This window comes from Parasteatoda tepidariorum, chromosome 8, assembly GCF_043381705.1.
Source record: "Parasteatoda tepidariorum isolate YZ-2023 chromosome 8, CAS_Ptep_4.0, whole genome shotgun sequence".
NCBI lineage: Eukaryota > Metazoa > Arthropoda > Arachnida > Araneae > Theridiidae > Parasteatoda > Parasteatoda tepidariorum.
Window position 1 is genome coordinate 21,829,611 of NC_092211.1, and position 16,367 is coordinate 21,845,977.

The 16,367-nt window shown below is 28.7% G+C and overlaps 1 protein-coding gene across 1 annotated transcript in view; it reads right to left on the reverse strand.

Annotated features, from left to right (window-relative positions):
- The window catches only part of LOC107448720 (cell adhesion molecule Dscam1-like), a 92,864-nt gene that overhangs the window by 31,779 nt on the left and 44,718 nt on the right, over nt 1–16,367 (reverse strand). Inside the window, exons 8-14 of the mRNA XM_043050148.2 lie at nt 12,633–12,797; nt 10,279–10,569; nt 8,636–8,755; nt 7,351–7,524; nt 5,537–5,684; nt 3,261–3,412; nt 1,132–1,263 (exon numbers count right to left, since the gene is read on the reverse strand). Coding sequence (XP_042906082.2) covers nt 1,132–1,263; nt 3,261–3,412; nt 5,537–5,684; nt 7,351–7,524; nt 8,636–8,755; nt 10,279–10,569; nt 12,633–12,797 — 1,182 coding nt within the window. The remainder of the gene's footprint in view (nt 1–1,131; nt 1,264–3,260; nt 3,413–5,536; nt 5,685–7,350; nt 7,525–8,635; nt 8,756–10,278; nt 10,570–12,632; nt 12,798–16,367) is intronic.

Sequence of the window (16,367 nt, forward strand, 5' to 3'; positions counted from 1 at the left end):
AGCCAGAGTTTTAGGTAAAACTAAAATTGTATTATTTTGTTACATATTAATTATTTTTATTTTAATTTTGTTCGCAAATATTTAATTATCTATTTACTTATTAAAAGTGTATTTCTGTGAATGAAGACTTTAGAAAATAGAGTCAAATTTATAATGAAAAATCAGCAAAGTAGTAAAATAGTAGCACGATTTTGTGCATTAAGTTGCAGTGTTCAGATATGAAAAATAAAAGTAGCAATAAGCAAGTTATTTAATATACCTGTAATTAGGTAATTTAAGGAATCATATTTAATTAATAAATTTAAAGCTTATTCTCTTTCAACTAGTATTCCTTTCTCTGTTATGATACATTTTACATTACATTTCGTATAGCTGCATTTATTATATAATTCCATGACTGCAAAATATTCGCCTATTCATTTCAAATAACTGGTGTTTTTATTAAAACAATGTACACAAAATTTAAAGAAAATAAATACAATTAATAATAATTTTTCTATCACGGAAACATTATATAATTGCAGCAGTTATGCAGATATGTAGCTAAATCATAATAAAACAGCAAAAAATTAAATGCTAAAATAGCATACACAGAAAAAAGACAAGAATAAAATTAAAAGTTGGATTCTAAAATCTATTTAAAAAAAACTACTAGTAGTCAAACATTTTTGTGGTGCGAAAATAATTAAATATGATTCGATATTTTACAGTTCTAGAATTTCTTAGACGCTTTTTTATTTAAATGAATTGTTTTATGTAAATTATATGTCCATAAGATACAATTGTGATCCATGAGATACATTTGCAAGTTTAGTTTGATAAAAAAAATTACAATCGAAAGTAATACTTTCTAAAATCCAAGCTTGAATTATGTTTATTTACTCTTGGGAAACATATTTTGTAAAAGAGTAGTTCAAACGAAATAATATAATCGTAATTTATCTCCAATTTACTTCCATACTGTTTATTTACTACTATATAACATACATGGTGAGAAACTAAGCAATAGAATGAATCACGTTCTCGAAATTCGATAAATAGACTCAGTCGGGAAGAAAACTAACTCAATAAAGCCAATGCACACAACTTTCTTTCCTCCAGATCTAATAACATTCCACAAAATGTACTTACCATCAGCTTGTCTCCACATCACTGTGTATTGAGTTATTGGAGAATTTCCGTCAAAGGGGCGATCCCAGGTCAATCGAAGGCTGCGGCTGGACACGTCATGGACTTCCAAGTTTTGCGGAGCATCGGGAAGATCTATAATAAAAATATGAATTTGGCAAAGTTTTATTTTCTGGATATTTTTTATAGCTAATCCATGCCTGCCTGTAAATAAAGAAACAAATCGAGGACCATATTTTATTCATTAACGTACAGCTAACATTCATTCAGTTTAATTTACTTTTGCACTGTGAAAGAAAGAATGATCAAAATTACCAGAGTATGGTAAAAATTGCCTCGTATCTGGTTTTATTTTATGCCCAACAGCTCGGTAATTTATACCGGAGCGTTGGTTATGGGTTTTGGTAAATTGACGGTAAAATTTGGTCTTTATAGTGTGTGATTAACTTTAATAAATGAGCTGAAACTTGATATTTTTTTATCATGATACCTTAGAGCATATCCTAAAAAGCATTTATTACGTTAAATTTACCTTTCAGTATTATATTTTTTGCTAAATGTGTGGTTACAAAGCTATACTTTTAAACCAGAATTAACGTTAAACTGTGAACAGAAAAAATACCAAACGAATAGCTTGAAAGTGAGTGGTTTTTGTTTTTTGAACCAGAATTATGTTATTTTACTGGAACTGTCATCACCATATAGTACGGTAATTTTCGCATAAATTTTTTTCACCGTAAAAATAACAAAACGACTTGTAAAATACGAAATTTTATCTAAACATAAAATTTAAAATGCATAGCATTTAAAAAAAATACAAATATGTATCCACTTTAAAGATAATTTCAAAAGTTAGGACTATTTAGTATACTGGGCTTCTTTATTCGAAGAGAATATTAAAATGATAATCAAATGATGACTCAAATATAAATTGCCTAATTGGTATAGCTTACCTCCAAAAGCAATGACGCATAATTGAACCTCGGAGATTGATGACACAGGAGAAAAATTTTTATCTTTCAATTAAACAAATGCTAACTCTCGCTGGGTTCATGTGTGAAAATTTCAAACCTGACATTAGTTTTGCTTCGAAAGCTACGGATTTTTTTTTAAATAACTTTTTCACTCTATTTTTGACAGAAGATTTCGCTACTCCATGTCAATGACACTCTCCATATCTCAGTCCCGAGCTTTATTGGATCTTTCGGCTGTGAAGTTTTGGATCACCCCTCATCAGCCCTGACCTTGCGCTAAGTGATTTTCATCTTTTTCGATCTTCTAAACATCGTTTTCCCGGCAACCAGTACAATGATTACGAAGAAGTGAAAATGGTCGTAACCTCTTGGATATGTGGTACTATGAAGAGGGTATTCTGAATCTACTTGTAAGGTATGATAAGTGCTTAAGCAAAATTGAAAACTATTTTGAAAAAAAAAAGAGAAACGTATGTAGATTCAAAGAATAAATTTGCTTCACGAAAATGTTCATTCATTTTTTTTTTCAAACGGCGCAATCAATCCTAGACGAATTTGCATCAATCAATGTTCACTTCAAAGTGTGTTGTAATTTATTGCACTAAGTTGGCACTTAGGATGCCAGTACTTTTTACTGTAAAATTAATTTTTAGCAGAACATTTAGCGGATCAATAAATCTGATAAACTGTAATTTTTACAGTAATATTTAGCGTAAAATATCTAAACCACTCTAATTAAATTAACATTACTGTAAGAATTAGGGAATATTATTTTAATGTAAAAATGGATTAAACTGAAAAATGAATTTTACGGATGGTGCACTCAAAGTGCCGGTACTTTATAACGTAGATTAAACCTGAATTTTTTATAGTGCAAGTATTTTTGTTTCTTATACGTTTGTGTAATACATAAAGTAAACCTCTGAAAAACTCGTACACTTAGCCCCGGACTAGTGCATTAGATCACTCAACCAATGGAATAATTTTTTTTGAGCATTGTGTACGGTATACGCCGAGTTCAGTACATGCATCCGAATAGTCAAAGCCAGTATTTTAACCTGGATTTGCGTATGGAAGGAGAATAGTGTTTTTTACTTGTAGTTGCTGTCATTTGTCTAAAAGCTTATAAATATCTACGTAAAATATGTCGATTTTTACCTTTAATTGTCACTTGTACGTTCATGGTATCATCGCCAAAATCGTTAACTGCTGTACACATAAAAAGAGAAGAGTCTTTTCGCTCAGCTCTTTCAACAGCCAGAGTTGCTTTAACGCTCAAATCAATCGTTTCTTCAATTGTTTCCGCATACCTAGTGAGAAATTAAGATTTATTATTTATTCGGCAAAATAATCTCTGGTAACAACACTTAAAGCGGTTCTTAATATTAAGGGTGAGTGAAGCGAGCTGGAGAAGTAGTCGAAAGTTTTTTTTTTTATTTCCATGGAGCTGCATAATCAGTCTTGCCAATGAGCAAACCTAGTGCGTTCACCAGAAGTGGTATCCACTCTTTCAGGACTACCACAATGGGTGAGATACCGTTGGTCATGTTAATTTGGACGTCTAGTTTCTGTCATACTGAATGACAGCACCGAGACTCTATTTGGATGCTAAAATGCCCTAGGAATTTAATTTGGCCGGAAATGCCAAGAGCCAATAAGGCATTCCAGGGATCTCTTACATGCCACATAATCATACGACATGGCCGCTGAGGATCTCCTGCATCCCGAAAATCCCGTGTCTGGGCCGGGGATCGAACCCGCAGACTTGGGATCAGAAGTCCGACCACAAAGCAACTGCTCCACCCAGCCACAAAAGGTAAAGAATAAAAGGTAAAGATAAAGAGTAAAGGTAAAGAATATTTTTAGTTACATCAGAAACTAGAACATTAAATTTTAGTAATTAAAAAAATGGTCACAAATAATATTTGTTGTTTTCTGGAATCTGTCGTATTGCATTTTAAATTTTCAGCAACTGAATTTAAAATTTTTTTTCAAGAAAACCACTTAAATACAAAACCACTTCTGAATCCATAAAAGTGAGATTAAAGAGACGTTTGCAGCCTAATGAAATTCAAGTTATAAGAATAAAACTTTTAAAACTCAATTACAAAACTTTCCTGGAAGAACTTTGGCATCAATACTTTTAATTCCTTTAAGCACGTGAGCGCATTTTTAAGCAGTTACGGATTTATTTCGAATTCTTCGATAAAAATAAAACATACATACGCAAAAACGACAAACATTTGATACTAAAATATTCATGACACGTGCTTTTAAAGTGTTAACATTTACATAATAAGATTTCTCCATGAAAATTTTTTTTTATATCCGGTTTTTGAACCAAAAATAAAATAAAAAATATGTAATGAGATAATCTAGAATACAATAATAAAATTGATATACAGATTAGAATTTTCTTCCTCTTTTTGTAAATTTTTTTTCTGAAAAAATCTTATTTTCTTTGATTTCTTTTTTTTATTTTTAATTGAAAGTTTTTAGCACTTAGCATTTTTTCATTAAGAATTTTCATACAAAAAATTCTCCTTATTTTCTATCTTAATTTTTCACTACGTCGATATTTTTTTAAAGTTAGGTTATATTTATTTTTTTAACACTTCATTTATATTATTTAAAAAGTTTCAATACCAATATGCCCTTTATTTTTAACCTTTATTTAAATTTTCTTTTAAAAAATTAGTTAATAAATATAGTTAATATTTGGATATTATGATTATAAAAGTTTGATAACAATAACAGTTATTTTAGCAAATTTTAATTTCGTCTAAGCAAAAAGAATGTTAAGGTTCACCATAAATAAAGTAAAACACTTTCACGATAATAACCAAAACAGTTCATGCAGGTTAAGGATTAACCAACGCCATGATTGCGTCCATGTGATGAGGCTGGTACCCATCGACCCAAACAGGCTGGTACCCATCGATCTGAAGAGAGATCGGCTTGAAACCGTTATTGGGGGTTAAATTCAATTCACTATGATAGGCCATTGCCCCATAATAAATGAGCTTTAGCAGTATTTAAAAAAAATAATAATCTTATTTATTTAAAGTTTTACAATTAAAAAAATTAAAACAGTTTCTTTAAAAAATATATTTTTCTAAACATTTTACATTAAACCCAAACGCATAATTACGAAAATTTCTACACTTAAAATTACGTTCTTTTTAATGTAGTTTAAATATTTTCAAATATATAGATTATAAAAGTTAGAATAACATTTTATTCAAACATATCCTCTAATCTTATATATTTCAGCACATTTTCCAACAAATTCATGAAGAAAAAAAAATGCATAGTAATCTTTTCAGAATATTCTAGTATAATAAAATTGCTCGCCAAGAAAAATATTTTTCGGTCATTTTTGGGTTAAAAAGACAAAACAGTTTCGAAACTGTAATTTAATAAAACTTTCTTACCTATCTTCCAGCGAAGGATCAATAAGCTCACTGTTTTTTCTCCAAATAAAGCGCATGGGTCTATCACCGTTCACAGTGCACTCAATAATAAATTTCTCTCCCTTTCTGACACTCAAAACCATAAATTTTGATTGAAACTGTGGCGCACCTTAATAGAAAATGGGAAAAGAGATTACTTTGTGAAAAATTCTTTGGCATTCATGAATTTATTTTTTTTAAATATTACAGAGAGCTGCTTAAATGAAATAGTCATAAAAACAGTAATAGCAATTTTTAAGATTTATTTTGTGATTATTCAGAAACACTTTGAATGGGATATTTATTGTTTTAAATTTATATCGAATGCTTATCGCAAGATAAAAAAAAAAAGTCAGGTATTTCTTTTTTTATGAAAAAATCAAAATTATAATAATAAGAAGAATAATCTACTCACGTGAATTTAGCAACTTCGAGGACAGCAAATGGGCAAAATAATTATCAATAATTATTTTGCTTTTTTACAATATACACTTTTTATTTTTTATGTAACAGTGTCGTCTTAAAAGGCGTGACCGTTCTTGAAATACGCATCTTCAAGGGTAGATGATTTATCAAATTTTGCAATTTTAACAATGCTATTTTATTAGCCAAGCTAAATTGCATTTTGTTTTTGTCCTCTTATGTACTCTAAAGAGCATTGTAAGAGGCAACTTGAGTCTCAACTTATCAGGTATTTACTAGGTTGAATGTTTCGAAATTATATACTCCTTTAGAAAATCGTTATTGTATTTTCTCGTAAGATTAATTAATTAATCCCTCACTTAATTACTCTAACTTCAATTACTCTTGTGAATAAATTCCAAAAGATCACACTTAATTCAATGGCTCTTGTTTATTATTGTTGTCTACGTATAAATTTGTCTATGTACATTTTTATGGAAAACTGTTGTCATCGCAGCACGATTAAGATTCGCCATAGCCTATGGGATGAGTTCGCTTTAGGTCTATGGTAAAAACTCGGCATTGACATATGGGCTAGTGCTTGAGAGCATTTTACCTCATCCAAACCCCATTGAAAACTCTTATTGGTTTTTTTTTTGCAAATCTATGTCAAAGTTTGATAAATGATAAAAGCATAGATATAAAGCTGCTAAATTATCCTTTTTCTATTTCGGGTTAATTTTAATAAAATTTGCATTGAGAAAAATTGCATTGTTTTGTATTTAGAAAACTATGGTGGTGTTTCATAATTAAGTGGTTCTGGAAAAATTTATTTTTAGTATGGTATAGATAATTAAAACTGAAATTTTAAGCTATGGCGCATATTACAAGTATTTGCAACATATGTCAAACTCTTGAGCACCGATATTTTACATTAAGAAGATTTTAAGATTTTGTCAATTACCTTCAGTTCCTATGAACCGATTTCAAGGAAAGTTGCTATGAAATTACATGATATGATTTAAATAAGATATTAATTAAAAGATAGAGTACCACGAATGCTCTATCATCAGAGTCGGAAAGTGATGAATGAATGATAAAATCTGACAGAGATTACAGAATCGAACCAAAAAATTTCTATAAAATGTAGTGCAATACTGAGCGATAGTGCTTCACCTCAAATTTTGTGCTTGAAATTTTAAGGGCTAAAACATTTAAAACTAAACAGATAAATGAAAACATGTATTAATAAATTAACATTAAATTTAAATTTTGCAACAAATTTTTTACTTGAAATTACGTTAATAATGTAAGCTTTTTTTAAAAAATTAAATTGTTCTTTAAAAAACAGCGTGTATTTTGATGGAAAAATAAGTTTTTAAATGTATACTTACTATGAACTGTGAGCCTAACAACAGTACTTAAACCAACACCCACTCCATTGCTGGCTTCACAGAGATAATATCCCGAATCCGTGGCTTCAACATTGCGAAAATTAAGTGATCCATTTACTAAGATATGCACGTGAGAACTGCTCACAACTGTTTTGAAACTATCAGATGGATGATCTGAAAAACAAATTACAAACGCGATAACTGATAATTATTACTACTAGCTATCACATATGGTGTTCCATAATCGCAACTCTTTATCTAAAAGTTGTAGAATCAATATAAAAAATATATATTTCTTGGATATCACAAATCACTGCTCAAGCTATGGTTAAAACAGTGAGAGATGTTATATTAAGCATGACAAACATGTTTTTTTGACGGAAGAAACAAAGAAAAAATGAAACGTGATAATCATCAAATTGGTTTTTAATGTTTTTCATTCAATTTTCCCCCAAAAGAATTCAAAGGATTCTTTTTGTGGACCTTAAATTTTTCATGACTTAATTTTGGACAATTTTTGTGCACACATGCTAGATTCCTAAAACTAAATATTAAGAAAATCATAACAGAATCGCATTTTAAATTAAAATTTGTGGGAACATTTAAAATGAAATTAGTATGTAGTAAATATGCCAAGCAGTAATTTAAGTTCAGAGATTGCGTGTGACATGTAAATAGAATTTTTTATATACATAATAGTTTCTGAACACTTAAGTTATTATTTCTGTTAGTTTAATTTTTATGAAGAATTTCAACACTTTATAAGTCAAAAAGTAGCAGAGATATTTATTGTAGTTATTATATGCTCTTCTAAGATAAAGTGTCATGATTTTTCTCGGTATTTTTTTTCTTTCCAAAATTTAAAGTTATTGATAAAAATAACGAAATTTAAATAAAATCCATTACAATTGTAGTTGTTCAAGACATTGTCAAAAGAAGTGTTAGATTTTTATACTTAAACTGAAAGAACTAAGTAATTTCATTTTCTTGATACATTTAAAGCATAAATAAATGAATATATAAAAACTAATACTTTTTTATTAGTCTTTTAACTTTAATTGATATACAATCAAAAGTATTTAGTGCCAACCAGCGAGTTTAACGTTGCCCATTAAAAAAACGAACCCTTAAAGAAGAAAAATTAAATTAGAGAAATAACATTCTCAGACTTTCTTTAAAATATAGTAAAAAGTGAGAACTATGACAGCTGTTAAAGAAAAAGGAAATAAATAGTTTTGTTTTAAAGAAATATTTTTAGATACAAGACAAATTAAGAAGTAAGTACCTGTGGCAACTTTCCAACGCACGTGAGGCTGTGGTACACCGTCAGCTTGACAATCAATTCTTGCTGATCGACCAGCTACTGCATGTGTGTCGCTGGGCTGTAAAATCCATCTTGGCGGTACTGTTCCAAGCAAATAAAGAAGAAATTCAGAACTGGTAAAACACATTAACTTACTTTTAGAGTTATGTTTAAATTTTAAAAAAAATATTAAAAAATAAATAAATTGTTCAAAATTCATGTACTTGTTGATTTAAAAAAAATCTGAGTAAAAATTATTATCAATTTTGTTCAAATTGATGCGTAAATGGTTGCGTTCTAATTAATGCTTTCAAATAAATTTAATATTATTGTTAGAAAAACAAAATATTTTCTTTTCTCATAGTTAAGAATATTTTTTATGTTAGTTGTTTTTAATTATCAATATCTTTATTGATAATGTTGTCTGTTTTTTGTATCAAAAAGGAACTTTTGTAATTCAATCAGTTTGTTCTCGAAGTGTCTGTGGGGAAAATAGTTAGAAAATGGAACTTAAGCATGATACTAGAAAATCTTTTTTTTTAAATGTAAGATCACTTCAATACTTTTATTTTAATATTTACAGCTTTTATTACAAAAAATATTACGCACTGAGAAAAATAGTATGGTTTAAACTACTAGAATATGATAACATTTACTACGTCTCTGGCTCAATAAGAACAACAAAAAAATCACAGTATTTTTTACCACAGCACTTGGGTTAAGTTATTAGCAAAATTAACAATGAAATATCGTTTCACATTACGCAATGAAATTTGAGAAACGTGTAATTTTATCATGATACCTAAGAGTAAGCTTTAAAACTATTTATTAAGGTAAATTTACTTTTTATTTTAGTACTTTTTACTAAATATGTGGTATTAAGAACAATAATTTTAAAATCCAATATAACCAGTAAACCGTTTCCAAATGTATGGAAAAATTATCAAATGAATGGTTTAAATATCGAATGTTTTAGTTTTTATTAACCAGAATTATGTTTTTTGTCTGTTTTTACTTTCCCGAAATGACAGTGCAATACAGTACGGTAATTTTACAATTTTTTTCTCTCCGTGTGACTGTTTTTAAAAAATCACAACATCGGAAAAAAATCAATTAATCGTTCAAAAATTATAATTAATAAATAAACCAAAAAGAAAATTATAAATAATTTCCTTATATAAACTCATTATTATATTTACTCTTTTCAAAGTTATTATTTTATCGTATTGGTTAGAAATTAATAATTTTTCACCACCGGAAGAGAACATCCTGCTTAGTTTAAATGTTTTTCTCTTTTTAAAGTTGCATACTATCCATTGTTTTATTTACTTTAATATTAAATAGCATAATAAAAGATTTAATATTCCCTGCTTAAATCAGACAATTACCTCAATACTTTCAAAACTCTCTAGTTTTTACTGTTTCAGTTAAAAATCATTATTTAACATACATTTGCCCGAACAGTATCAATCTAGACTTCTAATTATTTTTTTTACAATTTATTTTTCTAAATCTCATAGCTTCATTTCCCTTAGATAATTGAATCAGATTATTTAAAAGAATAATCGGAAAACAATTAGCAATGCTTCCTCAAACCTGCTATGAAATATTTTAATTCTATTTACTTTTCACTGTGAGCATTGCAGTATATGATCCTGTACCAACATCATTAGTAGCCAGGCAAGTGTAATTGCCGTTGTGCTTGTGTGTTAATGATTTAATGGTAATTGTTGAAACGAATCCTTCCTCTGCGGGAATAACTGTGGCGTCAAGGCTTCTTTCATCTAAAGGAGATTCATCCTTCATCCATCGGGTAGATAATGGCCCATCTCCTGCAACCACTATACACGTGACAGCTGTTCTCATTCCTTCATGAAGATTGTCTTGGAATGAAAATTTTGAAACTTTCGGTTTCGCTGAAAGCAAACGAATTATATTTATTGTAAATATTTCCCCCTTAACTGCATATAATCACTGTTACTATTACCAATTATAATAGTTTATGAATAAAATAAAATCAGTATTGTAAGTATTAAATAGTAATTTTTACAACCTTTTATTTTTAATTATATATTTTGACATATTTTAAAATATTTAGATCATTCAAAACTAAAGGTTTTGAATGACCAGAACAATAATCTTACACAGATTTACAGTAATAATATAAAAAATAGAGCTCATGCATTAAAGCAATTAAATTCATTAAAAACACTCTTAGAAACTTCTCGGAAAAAATGGTTAAATAATAATTTATTTAATTGAATATTCTCTTAACGATTATTTGATTAGTTAAAAACATATTTAGTTTTAATATTTGTATACATTGCTTAACCACCAAATTATTGAAGCTGTTTCATTCTACAATTTCAGTAGAAGCTGGTAGTTATTTTTTTATTTTGTCTGTTTTACTTGTGCATCGAAAAAAATGATTTTATTGTTGTAATTTATCAAGCTTTAACCCGTTGACGGTTAGGGAAATGAGCAGTTTTCATTTCATTAATTCGCGCAGTATTTACGTGGAAACAGTAGTCGAAAGTGGCATCTGTTTTCCACCTTCTTTCGTCCGAAAATGTCAGCCTTCTCTGGCGATGCCAACTACTCGTCTTCTGGAATTGTTATAATAAAGTGGTAGCAAATTATGTAGTAAATTTTGTTGGAGAAGGACATTTTCGCCTACTTTTTAATAGAGTAACCAGTAGATTGTTGCTTTAACGTTGCATTTTATATGTTACTCATAGTTTTTGATATTTGGTGGTGAAAAAATTACTTAAAAGGAGAAATACTAAACTGAAAGTAACTTGACTTTCGCTATTACTAGGAAATACTATTTTACAAAGCGGAGCAAGTTGGCATCTCTGGATGCGGTAGATAGCTCGCCTCACACGTTTTAAAAATTTCTTAAAGTATTCGTAGTACATAAATAAAAGTTTTTACGTATTTTTCGTTTTTAACACAGTCAATGCAGAATAATAAAGGCGAACGAGCTCAGCTCGTCAGCGCGGATTGGGGAAAAATTTCACTACGCGAGTAGTGCTCGTTACTAACCATTACGGTCAAAATCTTGCTCCAGAGCGGAACTCGTCTGCGTGCATTATGAGGCACGATTAGATTGCGAGCTGAACTCGTTCATAACCGTCAAAGGGTTTTGAAAATATTTTAAAAAATATGTAAAAATGCTTCGTAATTGTTTTTGTGAGCTTCATGCACATTTTGAATTAACTAGACTGATTACATAAATGCTTAATTTCTTCAAATTAGACAAAAAAATATTTAAATCACTTTTTGAAATCGAACGGTTAAACTATTTTTACTAAAACAAGCAACGGCAGATAAATCCTGAAAAAAAAACAAAAATAATTTTTTGATCAATAATATACTGAGAAAATAATGGCCAAAAATTTCTGAATACGGTAACATTTACTATTTTTTCTGGCTCTATGGAAACAGAAAAAAGTACTGTAATTTTCTCCCTAGCACTCAAACTATTATCCATACGATCTGTAAAATTATCAATAAAGGGTTTAAATATACATTTATGTATCTATACACGTACATTTTAGTGTTTATTACCAAAATCAGAAATATCTTTACGATGCATTTGAGAGGATTTTCTTCTCAGTCTTTGTTTAAAATTAAATTCTGGTTTATTAGACCCTGTAGCCAAAGATTCTTTCTTTTTTTAAATAAATTCTTCCGCAGCAAAAATGCTGTAAATATCGTACAAAAATAAGAAAATCAGACGCAGTAAAAATAGAAATACCAGCTAAAAAGCAATTTTAAGTACTATAAAAATAGAACTATATCGAGCCTTAAGCGTATTCGAAATTACATCAAAAAATGCCACACCAACAGTAATTGTCGTCATTAACTATAAATTACTAATAATAAAACTCTAGTATTTCAGCCATTAAATGTTCCCAATATTTTTTTTTCATTAAATACATCCTTTTTGAGAAGAGATGAATAAGCTTATACTTACTACGTATAACGATCCGGAAAGAACGTGAGACCGGGATTTCTTGACCAGTGCCTGTGACCTCACAGCTGTAAGTGCCATCATCAATACCCGGTTGCGTTTCTGAGATGAGCAATGTTCCATTTGGAAACACCCGCTGCCTTTGATTTATGGGAAGAACGCGGTCATCTATAAAATTGGAAAAGATTTCTAATGGCCGATATTACACATCTAAAATGTAGCATCAGTTTTATTCATTTCATTTAATAGCTAACCTAATAGTATATCATAGTTTTACTATTTTTGGTCATCATACAGAAAACTATTAGATTTTAAAGAATGATTAAGTTAAAAGAGTTATTAGCTTACTTAATAATTACAAATATTAAAAAAACAGCTTTAAAAATTAAACACGGCAATGAAAAACTGGCAAAATTGCATTAGTAGCTGTTTTGTCTTTGCGATATTGTTTTTTTTTCTGGCACCAATTTTTAGTTTTATCAATCTTCCCTAGAATATGGTTGCCAACGAATAAAAATACAAATTTTGTCTATTGTAGCAAAAAAATACATTTATACTTGCATTAGTCTTTGTCAAAATTTTGGCAATTCGATTTTTGCATGATAGCAAAATTTATCGCAACCACAATATTCCTAACTAATTGGTAATTAAATTAATCTGAAGGCTCTAAGTTCTTATTGAAATGGAATTTTAAATTAAAATTTCTTCACAGAATCTTGGGACAGATTTAAGTCATACAGCATCAAAACTGCAAGTTGTTTTCTTTCTTTTTGAAAATGAGCCGTATAAACATTCGGTTTTATTTAATTACGTTAAACTTGCTCTTCTTCGTTGAAGTTTACTCTACAAAAATAAAAATGCTTTTCTTTAAAATCACCGCAGTTTACCGAAATTGAAATTTTTCAACCCATTTTACCAAAAAAAGTGAGTTGGATAGCTATCAATATATAAACAGTTATGCCCATTTCTAAACTTAAATGATATTTTTATTCAAAACAAATGTATCAATAATAATATTCACAAAAAAAAATAGCTCAAAAGAATAGTGAAAACCTTATTTTAACAGCTAAATAGACATTTATTTTTAAACAATTAAGACTTATTGTGATTTATTAATAGGGAACCAAATAGTTTCCATTAAAAAACTTTCGAAACTAATGTATGTTTTGGTACGTGAAAGAACAGTTAGTAAAAAACTAAAATATGTTAATTAAGGCTATTATTGCTAAGACTCTACCAAAATTGTCGCCAAGTTGGAGACGGTTGAAATGCTTATGAGAGAAATTTTCATTCACCTGCAAGTTGCAAGACGAGAGATTTTTCAAATCGCTAGGGCTTTCCTTAACTTTAACGCTATTTCAGCTTCATTGAGCATGCGCAAAAATATCTCTAAACATAGCAGCGTCATTAAGGGATATCATCACTAAGGGTTATTGTCACTGTTAACGTAAAACAAACAACATGCAAACTTTCTACATCGTATGCTGTTAAATATGTAAAATTGTCAACCCAAAACATGGACAATGATGTTATGACAAATGATGAAACAGACAAATGATGCGTAAACAAGCAGATTCGGTACTTTCAGCCTAGCATTTTCAAGAAACAATTTATGCTTTATAGTGTACTCTATCTATTAAAGACTAGCTGTACTGTATCTGTATCTTTAATGTGAAGAATAAAATAAAAATTTAAAGCAGGATACAGAATTCATTGATGATAAAGATGAAACAAATATGTAAAGGATAGCATTTTTATTAAGTATTCCTTAATTTTTCGGCAAAAAATAGCATTGAAAAACTTAAATTAGAGAATCACTCCGCACATTAAAGCAATTTTCCTAGCAGAATAAAAAAACATACTTTTTCAAAGAAACATGATAATATCATTCCTGGTAAAAAAAAAGGCGAGCATAGAAAATCAAAGAAAATTTCCCAAATAAAAACCCTCACTAAACATTTTAGCGTCTTTTAAGTAAAAAGACTTGTAAGGTTTCGCAAGGAATAGATGAAAGCCAGAAATATGTTTTTTTGTTGCTTTTCGCGTGCGCTTGTAAATTGCTTAGTTGCATTTTAAGTTTATCTTAGAAAAATAATTTTTTTCTTCTTATCTTCAGTTATTTTTCTCTGAAATGCCTTTGAAATGTTTTCAATTTTCCCCTTGCTTTAATATTCTTTCTTTTTAAAACTTTTTTTTACTATTACTTGATTTAAATCTACGTCAAAAATTAAAGTAGAGTAATTTTATTACGGCAATTAATTTATATTGTATCATAAATAACATAATTGTATACCAATTTCTAAATTTTTATTAAGTCAAAATTGGCAATTTAGGCTTTTTTGAACATATTTCAAAATGAAAATTTTACAAATTAATTGACATCAAATATCAACAATTAGTGCTTATTAAAAAGTATTGAAATATCAGAATTTCTAAAGAAACTATTATGCTTATTAATATTATAATATTTCAAAAGAATGCATTAAACTGCTACGTAGTTGATTATTATTTGTTATATTATGTGCAAATAGTACTAAACATGATATAATTAATGAGTTTAGAAAATGACAAGAAACACATAAATCAATTCTAATGAGTTCCATAATGTTCCAGATTTTAAAAAGGGAATTTTCAACCAATAATAGTTAGAAATGTTGAAGTGTTTTTAGCTACGTATTTCAAATATGTGAGTTCAAAATAAAGTCTGGATTGATCTCAAGAAGAATTTTTTTTCCGCTAAGTTTAATGAGATTTTTTCTTCTCATTTTAACCCATTGACGATTCTCCATATAAAAAGTCATATTTTGACCTATTGTCTTCTCCACATAGCAAAACCGGTTTCTCCATATGCTTAAATAGATTAATAGTGCATAGGGAAATGTATACAGAAATGTGTATTGTATAAAGAAATAGTGCATAAAGGTAACATTCACTCAAATTTGCCCTTTCGTTATGCCACCAGTGAGCTATCAGATGATATTTATTTTGTAGTTTATGAATCACAAGAGCAGGAATCAAGGTTTATATTTATTCTCAAACTGAATAGAAACAAAATTTAGGAAATTTTGTTTCGAACCACTCATATAACTTTAAAAAAGGGTCACATTGCAGCGGTTTTAAATTAAATAACTTAAAAGGCAAACTATAATTACACAATGTATAGTAAATTTAACTTTTTTTTAAGGTTTAAATTGATCTGCAACTTCAGTGCAGTGCAGAGTTAAGAATGTGAGTAAAGTAGTCACGTAATTCAAATCAATTTATTCATATAAGTTTTAACACAACCTTCCTTTTAAAATTTAATGTCTACTCTTTAATTTTGATTATAAATATGATAAATTTACCATATAACTACCGCAATTCATATTATCTATCTTACAATTTATTTTAGAAATGTAAGAAAAGCGATTTCAAAATAAACATAGTAACTACGCATTAAATTGATTTATGTCACGATAACTAATTAACTGTGTTTTGAATAACCATAAATAACTATTGTTATGGCACTTTTATCAGTAACGATCTTCTGCGATTACATAAAGCTTTAAAACCAACGATTTAGAGGTTAGGTAAAATATTGCGGTGAAGTATGGAACATATTTCTTTCTGTTTCGTCTTTGTGCATAATTACTTCTCTTTTGATAGATAATTTCAAATTACAATTTCCCTTAAGCCCTTGAAGTAATAATGAAAAAAATTCTTTATCATAAATAGTAAAAGTGTATTCAGATTTTATAT